This window comes from Apium graveolens, chromosome 8, assembly GCF_009905375.1.
Source record: "Apium graveolens cultivar Ventura chromosome 8, ASM990537v1, whole genome shotgun sequence".
Classification (NCBI taxonomy): Eukaryota; Viridiplantae; Streptophyta; class Magnoliopsida; order Apiales; family Apiaceae; genus Apium; species Apium graveolens.
In genome coordinates this window covers 256733478-256759471 of record NC_133654.1, presented here as the reverse complement: position 1 = coordinate 256759471, position 25994 = coordinate 256733478, and the positions used below count along the sequence as shown (strand labels likewise).

At 32.4% G+C, this 25994-nt stretch overlaps 1 protein-coding gene across 1 annotated transcript; it reads left to right on the top strand.

Moving 5' to 3' along the window:
- Positions 1-3113: 3113 nt before the first annotated feature.
- LOC141680692 (uncharacterized) lies at positions 3114-3752 on the top strand. Its single transcript, XM_074486849.1, has one exon. It carries the CDS (start codon positions 3114-3116, stop codon positions 3750-3752), a length of 639 nt encoding a protein of 212 aa, XP_074342950.1.
- The last annotated feature ends 22242 nt before the right edge of the window (positions 3753-25994 follow it).

Below are 25994 nucleotides of genomic sequence, written 5' to 3'. Positions count from 1 at the left end.
AACTCATTTTTGTGAATATTAAATTAATTATACAATTTTTTTATTAAATATATGATATCGAAGCTATCTAATTCTTCACAAAACATTTTTGCAAAATATATGATTTCATATTCATATTGGTCGGTTTTAAATTATTGGGTGTTCATTTAAAATTTCGCAACGCAACTTGTTTAGGACTAAACTTGGTGGATTTTGAGTATTAAATTTTTTAATACTTGATAAATTAGTAATTGGTGACAAACATCACAAATTCATTGCAGTATACATAAACAAATAAAATATTTTATATATTATATATTATATAAATAATAAGTAAACAACCATATTAATTTTATATTTTGAATCAAAAATAATAGTGTGTTACAGGTAGTTGATGCAAAATGTGAGGTATTAAATTATGTAAATGTGGATCCAAAATAGTAGAAAAAAATGTGTGCCTATATTTTGAAAATTATGTAAAATTATGAAAAATCATATTATATATAAGTCAAAACAACATCTTCATTTCACATTTGATGTCATCAATATAAATATAATTTTGTCAAGTAAATGTTAATTGACCATTATAAACTTATAGCATATTTAGTATTTTACATTTCACTTATCATACTAGTGTTAACAAATGAAAAAATTATCATTTCGAATATTTATTTATTTGATTATAAACATTTTAAAGCTATACTTTTGAAATATAGAAAACAATATTCCCATTATTCGACATAAAATAAAATAAAGCAAACATCTGATTATTGAGCTTTCTTGGCACTTGAATTAAACTAGTTTATGTGATAAATTGGACTTAAGTTTGGAATAAAATAATTTACCCAATTAACTTGCATCACCCACACTTGTCAATATAAAATTTTGATGTTTATCTAGGATATCATTTTATGAGTTAAAATGTGCCCATTTCATGATTAATAAATTTTAGTTTCTTATATATATATAGGTTGATCTTCTTATACAGACAAGAAAACTTTCTTTCATAATAACAAATTAAAATTTTAGAGTTTAATTCTCACAAAATTTTTGCAAGTTTTGTGGACTTTATAAACAAATTAAAGTAGAAAAAAATTGTTAAAATCTCATTCCATTTGAATTTTCTTGTAAACAAGTTAGGTACTGAAAAATAAAAAAACTATTACACAAATATATTTGTACTTGGGAGAATAACAGTACCTCCTTCACTCTTTACTATGTTCTTATTTAGAGGCATGAATAAACCTCAAATATACATAACAATAAGCATATATATGAACAGAGACGCATATAAGTATTGTATTTTGATTACAATCAAGAGAAAATGTAGAGGATGTGTTCCTAAACTTTTCAATATTCCTCGGGAATTTAGAATTTTCTCTCTTACAAATTTTTAACTTTTTATATTGCTTATTTGAACAACTACATACACAAGTGTCTTGCCACTTCTTTATACCAAATTTCCTTCTAAACGTCTTCAACTTTTATACCAAATTTCCTAGTAAAGGTCTTGGCGTTAATAGTTATAGAACTTAGGTGGTGCACTAACTGTTTGAAAAATGTATAAAGTGACGGCTAAGGAAATTTAAAAAAATAATCAATATACCAATGAACACCAAATAAAATTTTTACCAACTCCAAATGGAACACTATCAAACAAGATCAATGATACATACGCACAACTGCTGGGAAGAACTCGAGTGCAATTCTCGGGGTCAACACTAGCACCAACCTTGCTTCCTTGCTCATCATTCAATAAAAAATAGGGTTCTAATGCAACTTTATATATGATGCTGACGTGTATGCATGCTCTTCAAAGAAAGTACTTGTCTCAACTGGATTGGGCATAGAGTTCAAGTAAAGGATTAAAGGAGAAGGTCAGCATTCCTGGTTACCCAAACTATAAAGTTATTTTAGTAAATTAAAATCTATACACCTACATATTATAATTACACACTACTAATAGTATATGGTGTTTATATATATGAAAAAAATTCCACATGCCTCAAGTTTTTATCTCAAACAAAGACTATAAAAATACATAGAGTTTTCATGGTTTGCTCACCTGAGTCTTCTTTAATTTTAAGGACCATTATCTTCATTGTTTCCTATAAACAATAATTAATAAATAACATAAAATGAGGAAAGAAAACAAAATTGATAAAATTATATACAAAAATTATGGAATTTTCATAAAGTTTTAGACTAGAATAAACATAGTGATCAACATATATTTATGCGACCAGAGTTTGTTTCCTTTTATCATTATGGACACATCTTCTAAAAATTTGTCTTATTTAAATAAATAAAATTAAATACTGATATCATATATAATATTCATTTAATACACCTAGAATTTGATCATCAACTAGAAATGAAAACCACGAATTATATTGAATATCATATCATATAGCAACTGATAGACTTACATGTGCCCAACTCATGACTTTTGAGGAAGGTGCACATATACCCCTAAAATGAATCATTACTTATATAATTAAAATAAATCATCAATTATATTACTTATAAGATGTAAATATCATATCCAAGTATGAGATCGGTGTATCAAATTGATAAAATTTGGAGAGTGAAGAATTAAATTGAAGTGATCTCCACCAGTGAAACAATATTGGCCACCATCAAGGATCATATGTCTTAGTATTGTAGATACTAAAGAAGACAATAGAGGAACTTTGAATTATAGAGGAACTATTGTGTAAATATTGGCAATAGAGGACCAAAGATCTTAATATGCATAGGCCCTTGATATATAATATCAAATATGTAAACTCCAACCTCCTGGAATTGGTGTTATCTTGTACCTGTTGGATTTTGTTTAATCTAAACATATTCAAATAATATGTCAGTTGGTGTAGAATTAGTCACCCACAATAGCATGATTTTAGGAGCTAAATAATAGGAGTGGAGTTGTGGAGAGTCTGTTTAGAATTAGTTCCTATTTTATAGCTTTCATTTAATAGTTTTATATAAGTCTGTACACTGTATTGTTTTCTAATAACATAACTTCTATATTTTCCAGTTTACATACATACAAGAGTGTGTGCATGTGTTGTGTGTTTACTAATACTTGGTATCAGTGCACAGGAGATTACTAAGTCCAGAACAACATCATAATGGAAACAAACAAAGCCAAAGAAAACTCGATCGACCTGAGCTACCCGATGCTAACAAAGACGAACTATACAGCATGGTCTCTCAAAATGAGAGTATTTATGCAAGCCCATGGCGTGTGGGAGGCCATTGAACCTAAAGACCCTAAGGCAACAATCGAAGATAAGATGGACATGCGTGCTCTAACCGTTATTTACCAAGGAGTCCCTGAAGATATTCTATTGTCCATCGCAGAAAAGAAGACATCGAAAGAGGCCTGGAACGTATTCATAACAATGTCGTTGGGACCTGATAAGGTGAAAGTGGCGACGGCACATACCCTTAGGTGCGAGTTCGAAGCTATGTGTATGAAAAAAAGTGAACACCTGGATGAAGTTTTCCAGAAACTGAACAGTCTGGTGACCAACATTAGAGCCGTGGGAGAAAAGGTGGAAGAAGTTTATGTTGTGAAGAAGTTACTCAGAGCAATGCCCTCTAAATTCCTGCCAATTGCTTCTATGATCGAACAGTTCGGTAAGGTGGAAGAAATGTTAGTCGAGGAGGTCATTGGGTCACTCAAGGCTCACGAGGAGAGATTAAAAGGAACAATAGAAACAAATCAAGGACATCTTCTACTGACTGAGGAAGAATGGAGGAAATGAGAGAGCAACGAGGGATAATTACTTCTGACTCGCGAGGAATGGTTAAAGAGGACCAGTAGAAATGAGACTTGAAGTGGTGAAGATAGAGTACCGTGCGAAAGATGGGGTTTGCGGAGTAAGGGACAAAAGCAGAGTGAGATGCTTTAAGTGTCAGGCATATGGGCATTATGCCGTGGAGTGTCGTAAGCCAACAAGAGAATGAGAGGTGCAAAAGGAGGCAAACCTCTCACAAATTCTTGAGGATGGGCCGGCATTGTTGATTGCCAAGGTAGGAGTAATAAAAGAAAAATCAATATTGTTGAAGAAGGACTCATTCATTCCAAAACTTTGTACAAACGTCGAGGGACAAAGAGAGTTGCAAGTGTGGTACCTCGACAACAGGGAAAGTAATCATATGACTGGACAACATGGAAAATTCAAAGAGCTTGATGAAAGTGTGACCGGAAGAGTGAAGTTCGGGGACGGATCTACTGTCAATATTAAAGGAAAGGGGTCGGTTGCATTGCAGTGTAAAAATGGCGAGGAAAGAATTTTACAGGAGGAATATTTTATTCCTAATCTGTGTAATAATATTATAAGTCTAGGCCAATTATCGGAGGCAGGGAATAGAGTAATACTTGCGGGAGATTAGTTGTGGGTCTACAAAGGCAATGCAAAGATTCTGATAAAAGTGAAAAGAACCAAAAAATTGGTTGTATAAAATTAGCCTTGAGGAGAGCAAACTCTCATGTTTATTCACAAAGTTTGAAGAGAATACATGGTTGTGGCATGCTCGGCTTGGGCATGTCAATTTTCGAGCATTAGAGCTTATGTCGAAAGAAGAAATGGTACTGGGAATTCCAGAATTGATACAACCATTGAAGAAGTGTGAAGGGTGCTTGATGTCGAAACAGTCCCGGAGGCCATTCCCGTCCCAAGCAATTTTCAGCTCGAGGAAGACATTGGAGATTGTACATGCTGATATTTATTGACCCATCATGCCAGTGATACCCAGAGGTAATCGTTATTTTTTGTTATTTTTCAATGATTATAGCAGGAAGATGTGGGTGTACTTATTGTAGGAGAAGAGAAATGCATTCGAAATGTTCAAGAAATTCAAGGCCTTGCTCGAAAATAGAGCTGAAACAAGTATTAAAATTTTGAGGACGGATCGAAGCGGTGAATTTTGTTTGAAGGAGTTCACGAAATTTTACGAAAAGGCGCTACACAGCTCCCTACACCCCTCAACAAAACGGGGTGGTTGAGCACAGAAACTGAACTGTCGTGGCTATGACTAGAAGCATTTTGAAGGAATCAGGTCTGCCAGCGTTTATGTGGGGAGAGGCAGTGCGCATTCGATTTATGTACTAAATCATCTACCAACTCGGATATTGAAAGGCAGAACTTCGTACGAAGCATGGTATGGTGAAAAACCAGATTTGTCACATATAAAAATTTTTGGGTGTACAACAGTCATGAAGGTCCCTTTGATACACACAAAGAAACTGGACGATCGGGGTAAGCTGGTTGTGTATATCGGTAAGGAACCAGGTATGAAAGGAAATAGGCTGTATGATCCAAAAACAGGGGCGGTACACGTAAGTCGAGATGTGGTGTTCCAAAAAGACAAATTTTGGTCGTGGGAATAAGAAAAAGTGAACGAGGTGTATTTTCCCGGTAAGTACTTTGAGATGAGCAGTCCCATGGATACAGGAGATGGCACTGAAACAGAGCCTGAGCCAACACCCCTACAGTCACCACAGTCACACTCATCAGCTTTATAATCTTTAGGTGCTGTAGTTAATTAGACGGGAGAGACAGCATATATGCCCTCTGCAGAAAGTAGTGCAGGAAGTAGTGAACCCAGACGCTACAGACCTCTAAATGAAATTTACAATGAAACAGAGGTTTTCGATATGATTAATGAACTAATGGTACTAAAGGTAGAAGGGCTGACATCCTTTAAAGAAGCAGAAGAGGAGGGAGAATGGCAGGACGCGATGAAGCAAGAATTTGATGCAATTGAGAGAAACAACCCATGGATTCTTACAGACCTGCCACCCGGACACAGATCCATTGGACTGAAGTGGGTATTTAAATTGAAAAAGGATCCAGAAGGGAACGTAGTGAAGCACAAGGCGCGTTTAGTCGCAAAGGGCTATGTGCAACAAAATGGGATTGATTATGATGAGGTGTTCACACCTGTAGCTCGCCTTGACATGATTCGATTGTTGCTAGCTCTGTCGGCAAAGGAAAGTTGGGAGGTTCACCATCTCGATGTCAAATCTGCATTTTTAAATGGTGAACTTCAAGAAGAGCCATACGTAATTCAGCCTGAGGGATTTGTGAAGGAGGGACAAGAACAAAAGGTGTACAAATTAATTAAGGAACTATACGGACTTGTCAAGCGCCTAGGGCCTGGAATGCTAGATTGGATAAGTGTTTCAGAGAGCTAGGTTTCAAGAGATGATTGCATGAACAGGCTGTATACACAAGATTCGCAAGAGGAAATGTAGTGATAGTTAGAGTTTACGTTGATGATCTGTTAGTGACAGGCACACGCAAGCGTGAAATTGAGGAGTTTAAGTTACAGATTAGTGAACAGTTTGAGATGAGTAATCTGGGTTTGCTGTCATTTTACTTGGGTATAAAAGTTAGTCAGACACATTTATCCACCACGTTGAAGCCATCTGCATACGCCAAAAAGCTACTGGAAAAGACATGTATGTTGAACTGCAACTCATGTAAATATCCTATGGAATATAAATTACAGTTGGACAGGGATGATGGTGGCAAGATAGTAGATGCAACTGAATATAGAGGCATTGTTGGGATTATGCGATATTTGATTCATACTCGACCAGATATCTCTTATGCAGTAGGTGTAGCATGTCGTTTTATGGAAAAGCCCACTGTCAAGCATCAACAGGCAATAAAACATATACTGAGATATGTGAGGGGCACAATCGATCATGGGTTAGTGTACAAGAACGAGAGAAATGGGAAGGTTTTGCTTGGCTTCTCCGATAGTGACCTAGCTTGTGATGTTGTAGACAGGAGGAGTACAGGTGGGATGTGCTTTTATCTAAATAAAAGCTTGATCTCATGGGCTTCACAAAAACAGAGAGTAGGGCATTGTCATCTTGTGAGGCAGAATACATGGCGGCTACAACCGCAGCCTGTCAAAGCATCTGGCTCCAGGGACTGTTGGAAGAAATTTCTGGGCAACGAGTTGGACCAATCATACCTCATGTGGACAATAAATCGGCAATAGAGCTGATGAAAAATCCAGTTCAACATGGAAGAAGTAAGCATATTGATGTCCGCTTTCATTTTATTTGCGAGTGCATAGACCGAGGAAAGCGGGTGGTCAAGTACGTACCTACGCATGAGCAAAGAGCTGATATTCTAACTAAGGAATTGGGAAAAATTTAAATTCGAATAAATGAGGAAGGTGATCGGTGTCGAAAATATTGTTGCGGTTGTGTGAGTTGTGGTCTGGGAACATGTTTAGATTAGGGGGAATGTGTTGGATTTTGTTTAATCTAAACCTATTCCAATAATATGTCAGTTGGTGTGGAATTAGTCACCCGCACTAGCATGATTTTAGGAGCTAAATAATAACAGTGGAGTTGTGGACAGTCTGTTTAGAATTAGTTCCTATTTTATAGCTTTCATTTACTAGTTTTATATAAGTCTGTACACTGCATTGTTTTCAAATAACAAAACTTCTATTTTTCTAGTTTACATACATACAAGAGTGTGTGCGTGTATTGTGTTTTTACTAATAAAACCTTCTAGAATTTGTTATTGGGCCATTTAAAATAATTGGTCTTATCTTGAACCTTTTAGAATTGGTTAACGAGCTGTTTGAAATAAAATAAGACCAACTAGAAAAAAGCCCAAAATATTGAAATTGGTAAAATTATTAATAAATACATATGTTTTGTCCACCTAAAATTTGTTTTAACTTAAAAAATAACAGAATTCGTATGAACTCATTTTTTTGAATATTAAATTAATTATACATATTTTTTTGTTAAATATATGATATCCAAGCTATCTAATTATTCACAAAATATTTTTGAAAGATACATAATTTCATATTCATATTGGTCGGTGTTAAATTATTGCGTGTTCATTTAAAATTTTACTAAAATTTTAAGTAAGATTTACAAAAAAGTTTCGCCACCCAACTTGTTTAGGACACAACTTGGTGGATTTTGAGTATTACATTTTTTCATACTTGATAAATTAGTAATTGTTGACAAACATCCCAAATTCAATACACTATTAATATACAAACAAAATATTTTATATATTATATATTATATATATAATAAGTAAACAACTGTATTAATTTTATATTTTGAGGTATTAACTTTATGTAAATGTGGATCGAAAATAGTAGCAAAAAATATGTGCATCTATTTTGAAAATTATGTAAAATTGTGAAAAATCATATTATATATAAGTCAAAACAACATGTTCATTTCACTTTTGATGTTATCAATATAAATATCATTTTGTGAAGTAAATGTTAATTGACCATTATATACTTATAGCATATTTAATATTATTCATTTCACTTATCATACTAGTGTTAATAAATGAAAAAAGTATCATTTCGAATATTCATTTATTTGATTATAAACATTTTAAGGCTATACTTTTGTAATATGGAAAACTGTCTTCCCATTATTCAATATACATGCACATGCACATGGGCGTGTACAAAAATAAAATGAAGCAAACATTTGATTATTGAGCTTTCTTGGCACTTCAATTAAACCAGTTTATTTGATAAATTGGACTTAAGTTTGGAATAAATAAATTTATCCAATTAACTTGCATCACCCACACTTGTCAATATAAAATTTTGATGTTTATCTAGGATAATATTTTATGAGTTAAAATGTGCCTATTTCATGATTTTTAAATTTTATTTTCTTATATATATAGCTTCACCTCCTTATACAGACAAGAAAACTTTCCTTTATAATAACAAATTAAAATTTTAGAGTTTAATTCTCAATTTTTTTGCAAGTCTTGTGAACTTTATAAACAAATTGAAGTAGAAAAAAACTGTTAAAATCTCATTCAATTTGAATTTTTTTGTAAACAAGTTCGGTAGTGAAAAAATAAGAAACTATTATACAAATATATTTGTACTGGTTAGAATAACAGTACCTCCTTCACTATTCATCTATATTCTTGTTTAGAGGCATGAATAAACCTCAAATATACATAGCAGTAAGCATATATGACGTACATAAGTATTGTATTTTGACTACAATCAACAACAGAAAATGTAGAGGATATTAACTTATGTAAATGTGGATCCAACATTGTATATTTTGAAAATTATACAATATTTCGAAAATTATACATAACATGAGTGCCTATATTTTGAAAATTATGTAAAATTGTGAAAAATCATATTATATATAAGTGAAAACAACATCTTTATTTCACTTTTGATGTCATCAATATAAATATCATTTTGTCAAGTAAATGTTAATTGACCATTATATACTTATAGCATATTTAATATTATTCATTTCACTTGTCATATTAGTGTTAACCAATAAAAAAAGTATCATTTCGAATATTCATTTGTTTGATTATAAACATTTTAACGCTATACTTTTATAATATGGAAAACTATTTTCCCATTATTCAACATACATACATATGCACATGGGCCTGTACAAAAATAAAAACCAAACCATCCAACAACCTCCTACAAGACTGTCAACCATAATATTCTTAAGTTAAACAATATTCTAAAAATTCTTGCATGTTTGCTAATTAACACATGTCCCTTGGAGCCAATTAGGATCATGTTTTACCACAAATATATCACAAGCAGCATCTCCAGTGCTTAGTGGTAATATTTTCCTACAAAATAAAAAAGTAAAAGTGTATAGCTCAAATAATAGACAACAAAACTTATAACAACTAGTATTTTTGCCGGCTTCCTTTGGCCTTTGTTAATTAAAATTTGACTTTTATTTTTTTATTTTTTTGTAATTGTAAAAATAATTTATTTATTTGGATAACAAATTCATTTAATAAAATATTGAAAATCAATTTTAATTGAGGTATTATAATAAATTTCAACATAATTTTTTTTTATATTATATTTTAAGATATGCCGATATACGGTTTTATTATGTGCAAACATATGGACTATATGCATTATTTTGAATGGATAGTGATGCCCCTAGATTACTATTCGAGCATTCATATAAATAAAAAATAAAAAATAAGCGATTATTTCATTTTAATCCAGAACAAAATTGTATTCAAATGTCTTCTCCGCCTTGTTTTTGGTGATACCACGATTTTGAATTAAATGCATTGGAAATAAATACTTAATTTCTATAATAATTCATATTAAAAAATAAATAAATTATAATCAACTATGTTCTATATTAATTTTTATCATTGACAATTTTATGAGATCAAAAAAATTAAATTATTATAAAAAATACACATAAATGTTATAAAATTTAATTTTTGAATTTATAAAACATGAACAGTTGAATTATTATTTGAGGTGTCTAGGTCAACAAAAGAATTATTATATTTAAAAGTCCAAAAGTAAATCAGTTAAATTATTATAGAGATTACACATAATATGCTTGCTTATGGGCTATGGCACGAGAATTACAACCCCTAAAAATATCAAGTACTACTCTAAATTCCAACCGTGGAATTCCCTGAATACTCATTAGCCAAATTTTTAAAGTAATGTAATAGAAGTAGAGTTGTTCTAGGTTAAATTAAACTTCTCAATTTTACAAAAAAAAACATTCAACACTTCTTACTTTCTTTAATATTTAGGTGTATCTTGTCTTCACTCCTCAAACAATTCTTTTTTTGTATCAATTTTCAATTTTCAAGTCAGTATATGATGCACCATTTACCCTTCACAATAATATAATCATAGTGTTCTCTCTAAAAATTGAGGCAAAAAATTTAAGTAAATAATAAGATTATAGTTTCAATCTCATGCAAGAGCCATTTTTAGGCTTTGGCATTTTGGAACAAATCTTGACACACCTACTCAAATGTGTAATTAGAAACACACACATATACCTTGGAAGCACTCCATGAGACTCTATTCCACCATTTCCGGATTGGAGAAATAGAAGAAAGTAATTGTACTATGATTTAGTCTTATGAAATCAATTGCTTGTCACCTACATTATTAACAGCATGACCCAAAGATCTTGGTGAATATAGAAATAAAAACTATAAAGAAATAAAAAATAGAGAGCAAATAAACAATACCTTAAGATTGAGCAATCTATCAAAACTAAAGATAAAAAAACACATCCACAAACTAATTTTGCCAGCTTGCATTTCTTATTTAAATATTTATTTTTATTGTATAAGCTTCTTTGTAAATATAAATTATTTTTTTATCTGGATAAAATTTATTTTAATAAAATAATAAAAATAATTTGATTTACGTACTAAAATAATATAATTTTCTAAAATAAAGTATGTCTATTGACTTGAATGTTTTATTAAGAAAACTTTTGACTTTAAGGAAAACACTTTTAAAATATTTATTTTGTACAATAATGACAGTTATTATAAATAAAAAATTATATTACATTGATTTTTATCATACAAGAATTTTGTGATGTCAAAATGCTCACCAAGTATTAGTTCTTACTCTTCATCCAGTATCTCATTTTGTTTTTATTTTTAATTTATTTATATTTAAAATGATTTTGCATTAAAATGATAATTTGAAGAATCCTAAATTAGTTTGAATTGTTAAAAAATAAATTATCAATTTATTCATTGTCTCATTGTGTAACATGTGTAAAATAAACTATATCAATTCATGTGGGGATTCTTGGAGATCATCAGCTTGAGTTCTAGTAAACGGTAATACCACATCTGTAATGTTATACATCAAATAAGGAAGGCCACTCAAATAAGGAAGGCTACTGGCCAAAGTATAACATAAAAGAAGTTCTTATCACCTAATTCTAATAGCCTTCTTTACTTTTCCATGAAACAAATACTAACACACTAATGACTAAAACTCATATATAAATACTCTATGTTGCCACCATTAATTTTAGTGTCATCCTCACAATCAAAACACTCATTAAACACCTACTATCACAATTCACTAAAAATATTCTAGTAAAGTAAAAAGATAAGTATTTTGTAACTCACCAAACCTCTTTTTGTGTCAAACCCATTCATACTCCCCTGGCACTCAAAGTTAAATGCATTATTGCATAATTGTAAAAAGAGTTTTGATTGAAATATTACAACTTGGAGCTTAAAAACTCCCTGTTAAAGCCATTGACTTTGGCCGGCAACAGATAATAATACAAAATTTATTAGTGAAGTATATTATAAATTAGACATTGAGTTTTGATTGGAATACATTTTATCAGCAAATGAAGTAGTTGAGTATATTATGCTCCTACATTATATGGAATTCCCTGTACTTTAATTGAAGTGTATGAACTTTCTGTTGCAGGCTATGCAATCCAAAACAACAAAGTAGTGGGAGAGATATGGCTTATGTGATGAGATAGAACTCATTACTCCAGGCTCGGTAATTGATTGGGTAATTGATTGTACTTCTTCTAATCCCATGTGATGTAGCACTCTATCTACTATGAGCTTTTTCAATTGAATGACATTAACTTGCACTACAAATTTTCAATAAGAGTTGGTAATTAGCATAAATTTAACAATGCTAGAAACACTTGAAAATCTTAATCATGTGATAATAAACCTAGGCATGTTAGACTAAAAAATTTCTACACAGTTATAAACACTAAATTTAACATTCTTTTTTTAACTGTTGATAAGAAATTTGTACACAACTGTAGACATTCTTCCTTACATTAATTTTCTTGTCAAGGACCTATTTTCCCACCTGATGCAGTTATTTTTGAACCGAGAATTGAATAAGACTGAATGAAGTTTATAGGAGTTTTCCTTCTGCCAAATATTAAGATAGGTTATCACTATCACAGAAATTTCAAACTACGAAAATAGATATAAAAAAACTCACATTTCTTGCTCCATTTTTGTGAGCACCTTCACTATTCTCCCCTAGAAGTTCAAAGCTCACTTAGCATAAAACACCATGTTATGTCTCTGTTCAAAATTTTACATTGCATTAAAGTTCACATTTAGATGATCCTGCAAAACCAAAATCAATGTTATCAATTTTGTTATTTTCTAGAACAAACAAAGCTTTTTTCAAGGAATTGATAAACAAGTTATTTACTCTAAAAAACAACTTAAATAACTAAAATTAAGTTAACATAATATATGGAAGTCCGGCACGAGACCAACTAAATAATTAGACCAACCTTCATTTTTTATATCTCACCGTTCATTTCTATCTCTTCGTATCATTTTCTACACCATTTGCATCCCGGATGTCAAGTGAATCCCCTGTGTTTCCTCAAAGGTTCACCTGAGCAGCAGTGTGATCCTCTGCATTCATATTACAATCATTAAAGGTAATAAAAAGTGTAAAAATGCACAATGTATATAAATAAATAGTTGATGATATACAAATAAATAGTTTTTACAACCTTTAGTTTCTCGGTTGTAGCGACTAACTGATGGTGCAATTTTTTAAATTGCTCAGTTTGAGAACAATATTTTTTCTACCAAAGAAACCTGAAATTTCAGAAACCAGCAAACCAATTAGGAGTAACTATTGTACATCAACCTAACATTACTAACCTCCATAACATCAAACATTAAAGTTAGATTATCCAACAGATAAACTGATTTTCCAATACTTTCTTTATAAACAATTAGATGAAGCAAACAAACAGAATAAAACTCACCTCTTTTTTAATTTAGCCACACAAATTGTACTGCTTTTGGCATACTTTTTAATCTTCTCCTAATAAAACGTCAAATATATAGAAAAAATTAAGATACACAGTGTCACCTTTCATCAAACACTTATTGAGTATAGAAATAAAAACTATTCAGAAATAAAAATATTACAATCTGCATATACCACATATGACCACATATACCACATATGGTCATCATACCGCAGTGAGTAACAATGTTATAGCCTTCTAAATTCGCGCCCAGATATTAAATGACACATTTCATCACACACTTGCTGAGCATAAAAAATAAAAATTATTGAGAAAGAAAAATAGCAAGCAAATACACAATACCTTAAGATCATTGCAATCAATAAGAACTAACTATAAGAAAGCATATGCACAATCAGACCTTAAAAACATCACTTAGCAAATTCAAACAACAAAAAAATGTTATATGAATAAGAAAAAAAGGATGGTGGATACCATATATATGAAAAAAGGAGAAGAAGAAAAAGATTATTAGTAAAAACCTCATTCTTTTCAGATATACGTTTTCAAGAGTTTGAACTATAGATCTGAAAATTTGAGTTTTGATTTCGTAAAAGATATGAGATAGATAGAGATAAAAAGAGAAAGAGAGATAAACTAATTTGAATTTTTCATGAAAAGGAGAGAGAGAATAGTGATTTCAAATTGTCAAGTGTATACATAATTTGAATTCAAGAAATGAATCTTCTAACCAAAGTTTGAATACATTTTAGTTGTATGTATGTAAGTATGTAAGTATGTATATATCTCCGTATGAATATTTTTGTAGTAGGAAGGACACCACCTCATTTCTATCAAAGTAAATAAAAAAAATAGCGGTCCTCAAATTTGAATACGTGTGAAGATGGTAGTGGATTATATAAAGATGTATCATGTGTAGCTAAAAACGGTATTCATTTGTATGGTAGTAAAGGTGTTTGTAAGAGAATTGGGATGACAAAATTTGTAATTATAGGTGAAGTCTTGGGGTAGGGAGAGTAAATGTATACACGAAACAAGATTTATATTATAGATAGATTCTGCAGTAAAATAGAAAACCTAGTTTGTTTTCTTATATCATCAAATTTTAAGAGTTATAATTAACATACCCTCGTGCTTTATGCCCAAGAATTCGAGGAAAAATACGGGTGAACTCATAATAAGCAACAATCCTTCATTTTTAAAAATGAAGTGCAATATAAAAATTTCACAATATATAACAAATTTCTGCTTCATAACAATGTTACGATTTTCTAGACGATATTAATGAACCTAAAGATACCTCAAATTGCCATAAGATAAGAGATTTTAATTATGCAAAAATTATTTATGAAAGCAGGTTCACTTCCTTCCAGAAGGAACGAATTTGCCTAGGGTTTTTTCCAAGTCGCAATGAGGCGATCTCACGATCACGAAAAGAAATTTGCAACATACCTAGAACAACACAAAATCCATTTCTCGCAAGATCAGCCCTTGCTGCAGCAGCACCCAAACCAGATGTTGCATGTCAATACCACAAATACCAATCAAGAACCCATATTAACTAACACTACAATAATATATAATAAAAAACCAATGTGTTTATTTACGCTAGTGATAACGCAGACAGGATTTCTATAAACTCTGCTTTTCCTCGTTTCAACCATTGCTTTTCGGGTTCAAGGGGACGACAAACTTGTTTAAGCCTACCATTTAAGATATTATAATCAAAATCATAGAAAACTTGAGCAAATTAAGAGAAGGGTTACTAGTGTAAACAACAATTAGATAAACCAATCAGAGCTACAGCCTTTATACACTCGTATGGTGAGGCTTCTGGCAATCTTTAATTAAATACCAAGTTAAGTAAACATGACATTAGATCTTTAATGTAATAATATAATACAGTCTAGTCATGATTGGAACTATTAAGTAGCAACGCCAAGTTCTTCTATTTTCTCTTTTTCCTTGCCCACTCTTAACTATGTATAAGATAATACGAGGACAGGAATAATAATTACCATCGGCACATAAAAAACATAGACAACAATATTTAAAGATATCACTGGCTACTAGAATACTGAAATTAATTATTTTAATAGCGTCAAAGGTACTAGGAAATAACAACTGAACCAACAAGAGATGAAAAACAAAGTTAGTTGAGCCAAGACGTAGAGCATCCCAGTCACGTTCATCAGCATCATCCTTGGGCAATAATTACATTAAGAGAACATTTTGCAGTCTTTTCTATTCTTCCAAAGACTGACTGAGTTCTTCGACCACCATGTCCTGTATAGTTTTATCTTCTTAACATTCACCTCTTAGCATCTTCAAATCTTCAATTTCCTGCAAAACAATATACAACCAAAAATATGTATACAGTAATGACAAGAACTGCCTCCAATAAAAGATGAGTGACGAGTGTGAAACTAATGTTATGAACTAATGACAAGTACTTCTAACAACATGGCGATTTGAGGATGCGGTGAGAACAAAAAAGAACATCTCGTATCCCCATCTCTCTCTCTCTCTGAGATACAAGAAGAAGAAATGTAGTAGGAACTCGCACAAAAGAAATGAAGAACGTCAATCAAATAAACATCAAAATGAAAAATAAAAACTAAATAAATAAATAAATGAAGACCTACAATCGAAATACCTAATTCAAAACTTTGAAACGCAAATCCCTAATTAAACACCTGAAATTAGAGAGAGAGAGAGATGGGGGAGATAAAGATATGGAGAGAGAGAGATTAGATGAAGAACCAAACATCTAATCTTAAGAACCAAAGCCTCCACTAAAATCAATTGAGGCGTAATTTGATGAAAAAATCAATTAACCTTAACTATTCAAAGTACAAATCTCTAATTATATAAAAATAGGGGGCGGGAAAGTGAAGGTAGTAGTGAGAGAGAGAGGAACAAGAGAGGTGAGTGAACGTGTTATGGAAGACTGAAATGAACGGCTTTTGTGAAAATTGCTGAAAAGTTAGGTGGCTCTCTCAGACTTGTTAAAACAAATGGGCGGTTTCTTTAGCCCGGCGCCCAAAATTTTGAATATTTTATTATTCTTATAAATATATATATTTATACTTCAATATATACTCTTTTTCTTTTCTTCCTTTTTAAACTATATACTCTTTTTCTTATATTTTTATAAATTTATATATTCATATTTTTTATTCTTAAAACCTATATATCAAAGCTTATATTTAAAATTATGGAAAAATTTGTATTATGTCTATTTTATATATATAATTATTTAAATTTCTGAAAATAAATTATTTTGTATTTTAATACTTTCAAAATTCTTATTAACATTTTTTAATCTTATTATACATGAAATTCGTATATCATTATTTTAATACCCCAAGCTAACACTTTTACAAATATGTTACAAGTTATAACACTTTATATCTAAAGTAACATCATGTGTTTGGCTAAGGTAACACAAAAATCACAATGTTACATTAGATCATATGTAACATAGCTAAGCTAACATATCGGAGTAACATATTTTTGGAGGGGGTTGCGATAAGTCATATTTGGTGTACTGTTTGATCACCATCTAGAAATAAAAACCACCAATTATATTGAATGCCATATCATATAGCAACTGATCGACGTACATGTGCCCAACTCATGATTTTTGAAAAACGTGCACATATAACCATAAAATGAATCATTACTTATATTATTAAAATAAATCATCACTTATATTACTTATAAGATGGAAATATCATATCCAAGTATCAGATCCGTATATCAAATTGATAAAATTTCGAGAGTGAAGAATTAAAGTGAACTGACCTCCACCAGTGAAACAGTGTTGGCCACCATCGAGGACCATATGTCTTAATATTGTAGATGCTAAAGAGGATAATTTAACTTTGATTTATATAGAAATTATTGTGTTTGCTCTCTGTGAAAAAGTGTTGGCAATAGACGACCATAGATCTTAATATGCATAAGTTATTTGTCGATTATAAGTCGGAATCGAATAATTTGGGTTAATTTATAATAAGGGTTGTAATCATAATATTTTGATTGGTAGTTGTAATCCTATCTCATACTTTATCATATTTAGATCCTAATATATTTGGGGTTTATTATTATTTCTGATGTTATATTATATTGGTATATTGGTAATGTGGGTCCTCATTCCTAACCCCGAGTTTGAGGACCTCACAAGTTGGCATCAGAGGTACATGATTTAGTCCCTGAGACAACTTAGAATAAAAGGGTATTATGCGTGATTAAATAGTACCAGAGTGTTCGACTCATATAGAGTAAAGTTAGACTATTAGATCTAGTCTAAGTAAGTGAATAGGTTGAGAAAGTAATTAGAGTTATGGCATCGAGTCAGTTGGTGGCTTACTCTAACCCTAATGTTGTTTCTTGGTTGTTATTTTATGTTTTACTTCAGGACCCTGATAGTGGTAGTGATACTGATTTGACTCCTCCTGCTAGCCCTCTAGATTCTACTGAGGATAGTTTACTGTGGGGGAGCCCCAGTACATTAGTTCAGACTCTGAGGAGGATCCGTCCGAGGATATTGTTGCTCCTATAAATGTTTCTTCAATGATACTAGTACCTGATTCCCTAGTTGTTAGGGCAGATTTACCAGCTCATATGCCTGAGTCCCCGGTTCTTGATAGAGTACTTGTTGTGCCTGTATTTGCCCATGTTAGTGATTATTTGGCTCGGAATGGTGATTTTATGTTTGCTGGTATACCGAAGTTGAAGTCTTTGGTAGATAGGTTGGCCCGAGAGTCTAGGCTGAAAATGTTGGTGCCAGAGTCCGATTGGCGTGTTCCTATTGAGATGGTGGAGCAGGTTGCCCGTAGGCGTCTAGATGAGGGACCATATTCTAGTAATGCTGAGGCTGAGGCCCGCAAAGTTTATAAGATACTGTGATGAATGCTTTATGTGTTGAGGGAGGTTCCTGATCGCCCTGTTTAATTTGGGTTGTGAGTTCAGATGGGACATCTGGTAGAGCCCATATTGTGTTGATGTTTCTTTCAGCGCCAGTAGGCTTGGGATACTTATGTAGGATTTCATCTATCACGGAAGCATGGTAAAACAATTTTACACATATAAAATCGAAATAAAAGCATATAAATCGTGATTAAAATCGAGCGATCAATTTCTAACCTTTAAAAGCGATCCAAGAACCACGAGCGGAGATCCTTAGCAGCTGTTCCTCAAGTGTGAAGTAGTCCACCGGTATCCACCAAGAAAACAATGTACTGAAGTAGGAGGAGGTGGAGAGAATTAGGGTTTTGTAAATCTTTTTGGGTTGAGGCAAAAAATAGGGTTTATAATGGTATATTTATATGCAAAATTTTCAACTGAACCATAAAATATTATTATTATTAACCCTTTATTATTCTCACTAATAATTAAAACACCTTTTAATTATTAATTCTTTTTCTAAACACTTTAGAAATAATTCTCTCTCTTGATTTAATTTCCAAAAATTAAATTCTTAATTAATAATATTAAGAACTTTTCTTAATTAATTTATAATTAATTAAATCTCATTTAATCAATTATTAAATTTGCCAATTAATTATTTATTTCATAAATAAATAATTATCAGCCATTATTAATTAATTCCTTCACCATTAAATCATTCTCTTTTATGGTGTGTGTAGGTTCAATATTAAGCCGGGAGTAGAAATAAATAATAATAAAACTATTTTATCATTATTTATATAAATTTTCTAATTCATTAAATATGATTAATTAATTAATCATATTTATTCTACATCGTGAGGGACACTTGTCAGCATATCGCGACTATCCGGATAATACGAATTCACTGCTTAGAATATCAAGAACCTATTCAGTGAATAGTTACCATACAATTAATTCCTTCTACCCTGCAATGTCACGATTAAATACAAGGCATGGATCTTGTGTCAAGCCTATCTTGTTTAATCACTTGCTTTCCCATTCACTATGCTTAGTTCTATTTTAATGTAAATTAGAAACTCCTTTCTAATTTCATTCACTCTGGCCAGAGATTTCTGAACTAGCATTAGTGGATCAGCATTGAACATTCTCTTCCTTCACTGGGAGGGGTAGATCCTTTATTGATCATACACTATCTTCGTGTACAAATTCCTATACCAAGTAGAGCCCTTATAATTATCCCTGGAGACTAAGACCTAAACCAAAGCATAGTTCAGTGTACACAACATGACTATGATGACCTCAAGTCTAAGGATACTTGTACAACTATCACTATGTGAACAACTGCTGACATGTGAGTTAACTCCATCAGTTGTTCAGCTGTGTGAGTCATGTTCAGTGAACTTATTCTATAATAAGCACCCACATACGAGCTATAGTGTCACAACACAAATGTCTATGACAACAGACATCCTTCATAATGAAGCAAGCATAGTATGTACCGATCTTTGCGGTTTATTAATTACCAGTTAGTAATCCTACGACCAGGAACTATTTAAGTTTAGAGTTATCATCTTTTAGGCCTCATTATTATGATCTCATCACAATCCATAAAAAGCTTTACTCTAAATTGTGGTACATCTTATTTAAACACTTAAAATACATAGAACCCGCAATAGAAACAAAACAAGTCTTTTATTAATATCAATGAAATCAAAACAGATTACATAAAAGTTATTCCTAAATCCTTATACGTGATTGGACTTAGGAAATATCTCTTTCAATCTCCCACTTGTACTAAAGTCAATCACTCTGGTATCTAATACTCATCTTATCTTTATTGCAATCAAAGTGACTTTGAGAAAGTGGCTTTGTAAGTGGGTCTGCTAAATTGTTATGTATGTCAACTCTCTCGACGTTGACATCTCCTTTTTCAACAATCTCCCTAATCAGATGAAAGCACCGCAGGACATGTTTGGAATTTTTATGAGACTTAGGTTCCTTGGCTTGTGCTATTGCTGTGTTATTATCACAATACAACACAATAGGCTCTTCAACGCTAGGAATAACTCCCAACTCAAAAACAAATTTCCTCATCGAAATGGCTTCTTTTGCAGCCTCACTTGCAGCTATATATTCTGCTTCCGCTGTGGAGTTAGCCGTTGTAGACTGTTTGGAACTCTTCCAACTAATCACACTACCATTCAGAGTAAACACGTACCCTGACATGGATTTGCTTTCACTCTCTGATTGAAAGCTAGAGTCAGTATAACCCTTTATTTTCAACTCAGATTCACCACCAAAAACAATAAAAGTGTCCTGAGTCCTTCGCAAGTACTTAAGGATGTTTTTCACTGCTTTCCAGTGGTATTCACCTGGATTGGACTGATATCTGCTCGTCACACTAATTGAATAAGCAACATCAGGCCTAGTACACAACATCACGTACATGATAGATCTTATTGCTAAAGCATAAGGAATCTTACTCATACGCTCTCTTTCCTCAGGTGTCTTAGGAGACATTTTTCGGAAAAGGACACTCCATGGCTCATCGGTATGAGACCTCTTTTGGAGTTTTCCATGCTAAACCTTTTAAGCACTTTCTGGATGTATGTACCCTGGCTAAGACCTATCATTCTTCTAGATCTATCTCTATAGATCTTCATACCGAGAATGTCGGATGCTTCTCCCAAGTCCTTCATGGTGAAGTTCTTTGATAGCCATACTTTGACTGATTATAGCATCGGTATATCATTTCCTATAAGAAGTATATCATCCACATATAATACAAGAAATATTACCGCGCTCCCACTAATCTTTTTGTAGACACATGGTTCATCTATATTTTTGATAAAACCAAACTCTTTGATTGTCTCATCAAAACGGATGTTCCATCTACGAGAAGCTTGCCTTAAACCATATATGGTTCGCAGCAGCTTACACACTAGGTGTTCATTTCCCTTGGAAAGAAAACCCTCTAGTTGTGTCATATACACTTCCTCCTTAAGTTCCCCATTGAGGAAGGCCGTTTTCACGTCCATTTGCCAGATCTCATAGTCGTAGCATACCCACTTGCACCCAATAGGCTTAACACCTTCAGGCGCCTCAACCAGAGTCCATACTTGGTTGGTATACATTGTTTCCATTTCAGATTTCATGGCACTATGCCATTTCTCTGAGGTAACACTACTCATAGCCTCATTATAGGTCACAGGGTCGTCATTATCAATGATTGACAACTCATTGCCATTCTCAATGACAAGGCCATAATACCTCTCAGGTTGGCGATACACTCTCCCTGTCCTATGAATGGGCTGTTCCACAGAAGGTTGTTTAGTCTGAACAGGTGTTTCCACTTGATCCGTAGTAGTTTGAGCTTCTTGAACTTCATCAAGTTCAATTTTACTCCCACTTTTTCCTTCAAGGATAAACTCCTTTTCCAAGAAGGTAGCATGTCTGGAGACAAACACCCGATGATCGGGGTAAAAGTAATACCCCAAAGTCTCTTTAGGATATCCCAAAAACTTATATTTTACGGATCGAGATTCCAGCTTATATGGGTCAACTTTCTTGACATAAGCTGGACATCCCCAAATCTTAACGTGTTTAAGACTCGGTTTCCTTTCTTTCTATATCTCATATGGAGTTTGAGGAAAAGATTTGGAAGGCACCTTATTCAGTAAATATGCTGAGGTTTCTAATGCATAACCCCATATGAATACTGGAAGATTCGTATAGCTCATCATGGACCGAACCATGTCTAACAAAGTTCAATTTCTCCTTTCAGATACCCCATTTAACTGGGGAGTATATGGAGGAGTCCACTGGGAGACTATACCATTTTCTTTGAGATAATCTAGAAACTCTCCATTCAAGTATTCACCACCTCGATCTGATCGAAGAGTTATAATACTGTGTTTGGTTTGTGTCCCCACTTCATGTTTATATTCTTTGAACTTTTCAAAGGCTTCAGACTTGTATTTCATCAAATACACATATCCGAATCTAGATCTATCATCTATGAAAGTAATGAAGTACCAAAATCCACCCATGGCTTGCGTAGACATTGGTCCACATACATTTGTGTGTACCAATCCTAGCAAATCTACAGCCCTCTCTCCATGTCCACTAAATGGAGATTTGGTCATTTTACCCAATAGACAAGACTCGCATGTAGGATATGATTTAAAATCAAAGGGGTCAAGTAACCCTTCCTTATGCAATGTCCGCAGTCTATTTTTACTAATATGACCTAGCCTATAGTGCCATAAAAAGGTCAGATTTTCATCATCTCATTTCCTTTTATTAGTTTGTTCAATCTGAAGTAAATCATGCTCTACGTCACATACATACAGACCATTATTTAAAATACCACGTCCATAAAGAACATTATCTCTAAGAATAGGACATTCATTATTCTTAATAATAAATGAAAAACCATCCAAATCCAACATAGGAATAGACATAATAGTCCTCACAATAGAGGGAACGTAATAACAATTATTCAAAATAATAGTCTTGCCCGTAGGCATATGTAAACTAAATGATCCTACAGATATGGCCGCAACCCTCGCTCCATTGACCATACGTAGAATCATTTCATCTTTTTCAAGAGTCCTACTTCTCTTTAGTCCTTGCAACGAATTACAAATATAAGAACCAAAGACGGTATCTAATACCCAAGTAGAAATTTGACCTAGTGACATATTAACTTTGATCATAAACATGCCTGAATCAGAATCGGTAGTCTCACTACCCTTCTTCTTCTTCAATTCTGCAAGGTAAACCTTGCAGTTCCTCTTCCAGTGCCCCAACTTGTTACAGTGAAAACAAACAGCTAAATTAGGACCGGTCAACTTGTGAGCATCTAGTATGCTCTGGAGTGATAGTCCAGAAGACATGACGAATATAGTAAATCTGTAAATGATAAACACATAACAACACTTAGCAAATATTCAATTTCATTTCATAACACTATATGAATCGGTTCTTTATTCATAAGTGTCTCCCACTAGTTTATCTAATTAATTCAACCCCCTAAGTGAAAATTAAGCATTCATAATTCTAGTGGGAATAGGGATCCTACATTCCATCACACAACCTCGTCTGTAGCACGAAACGTCATGTGATGTTCAATAGGCAGACAACTCTTGTCAATTACATCTTATGTTATTCCCTAATATAACTTTAGCCTCTTGAATAGTTGAGTCACGACTGTGGTACCACAAACTCAATATTCTAAGTCAAGTCTAACCCAACATTTCGTACAATTGAATCAGTCTCCAACGGCCCACAGCTGTGGCATGTAACGACCTTTAGATTCTAATTCAATTTACACATCTCTATGTAATAGAAAGGTATTTCTTATTTCGAAATCAAAGCCCTCGACTGTGGCACGAAACGACAATGATTTAAAAATAAGAACCAATTTCTATCATGTTAGAAGGCTATGACCGACACAAGCCCGTTGTGTCACTGGACAATTACTACTTGATATTATTTAATTTTAGAGGGATTATATTACGTTACAATTATAATTATATTATAAAGAGATTCTTCCTTTTAAATTAAATATTTCAAATCAATAGTCGGTAATCTGATGATTCTCAGATCGGGTGGAGCATTGTTAAGAGGCGTCACTTAATAACCCTTTCTCCAGCAACTGTGCTTCACGCGCTAAGCACAACAGATGGTAATTTTTTTTTTTAAATAGCCGCCGCTGTACTCTGATTTACACCGAAAAGCGAGCCTCCCACCATTAACAACAGTACAGCAGAATCATTCTTTAATAAACAACATGTGAGAAATATACATCTTTACTAACAGATTAAATATATATGTATATTTAATTACGAATTTAATAAAAACAACTTTAAAAAATCATAATAATTAATCCATTCATCATAAAATTATGAAAAAATACCCAGGTGATCTACAATACTTGTAGAACCCAGATCTACAGTTAAAATTATTCTGAGAAATGATTTCTAATAAGTAATAATTAATCCATGATATAACTTGTAAAAATCATAATTAATTCATACAAGCACATAAAATTCTGAAATTTTTATCACAGATCTATATGCATACAACCTATGCTCTGATACCATTGTAGGATTTTATCTATCACGGAATCATGGTAAAATAATTTTACGAATATAAAATCCAAATAAAAGCATATAAATCGTGATTAAAATCGAGGGATCGATTTCTAACCTTTAAAAGCGATCCAAGAACCACGAGCGGAGATCCTAAGCAGCTGCTCCTTAAGTGTGAAGCACTCCACCGGTATCCACCAAGAAAACGATGTAATGAAGTAAGAGGAGGTGGAGAGAATTAGGATTTTGTAAATCTTTTTGGATTGAGGCAAAAAATAGGGTTTATAATGGTATATTTATAGGCAAAATTTACAACGGAAAATCTCCCATAAAATATTATTATTATTAACCCTTTATTATTCTCACTAATAATTAAAACATCTTTTAATTATTAATTTTTTTTCTAAACAGTTTAGAAATAATTCTCTCTCTTGATTTAATTTCCAAAAATTAAATTCTTAATTAATAATATTAAGAACTTTTCTTAATTAATTTATAATCAATTAAATCTCATTTAATCAATTATTAAATTTGCCAATTAATTATTTATTTCATAAATAAATAATTATCAGCCATTATTAATTAATTCCTCCGCCATTAAATCATTCTCTTTTATGGTGTGACCCTGTATGTTCAATATTAAGCCGGTAGTAGAAATAAATAATAATAAAACTATTTTATCATTATTTATATAAATTCTCTAATTCATTAAATATGATTAATTAATTAATCATATTTATTCAACATCTTGAGGGATACTTCTCAGCATATCGCGACTATCCGGATAATACGAATTCATTGCTTAGAATACCAAGAACCTATTCGGTGAATAGTTATCGTATAATTAATTCCTTCTATCCTGCAATGTCATGATTAAATACAAGGCATGGATCTTATTTAATCACTTACTTTCCCATTCACTATGCTTAGTTCTATTTTAATGTAAATTAGAAACTCATGTCTAATTTCATTCACTCTGGCCAGAGATTCCTGAACTAGCATAAGTGGATCAGCTTTGAACATTCTCTTCCTTCACTAAAAGGGGTATATCCTTTATTGATCATACACTATCTTCGTGTACAAATTCCTATACCCAGTAGAGCCCTTATAATTGTCCCTGGAGACTAAGAACTAAACCAAAGCATAGTTCAGTGTACATAAGATGATTATGATGACCTCAAATCTAAGGATACTTGTACAACTATCACTATGTGTACAACTGCTGACACGTGAGTGAACTCCATCAGTTGTTCAGCTGTGTGAGTCATGTTCAGTGAACTTATTCTATAATAAGCACCTACATACTAGCTATAGTGTCACCACACAAATGTCTATGAGAACAGATATCCTCCATAATGAAGCAAGCATAGTATGTACCGATATTTGCGGAT

Coding starts and splice junctions, on each gene's coding strand:
- LOC141680692 (XM_074486849.1), top strand. CDS start 3,114: ATGGAAACAAACAAAGCCAAAGAAAACTCGATCGACCTGAGCTACCCG.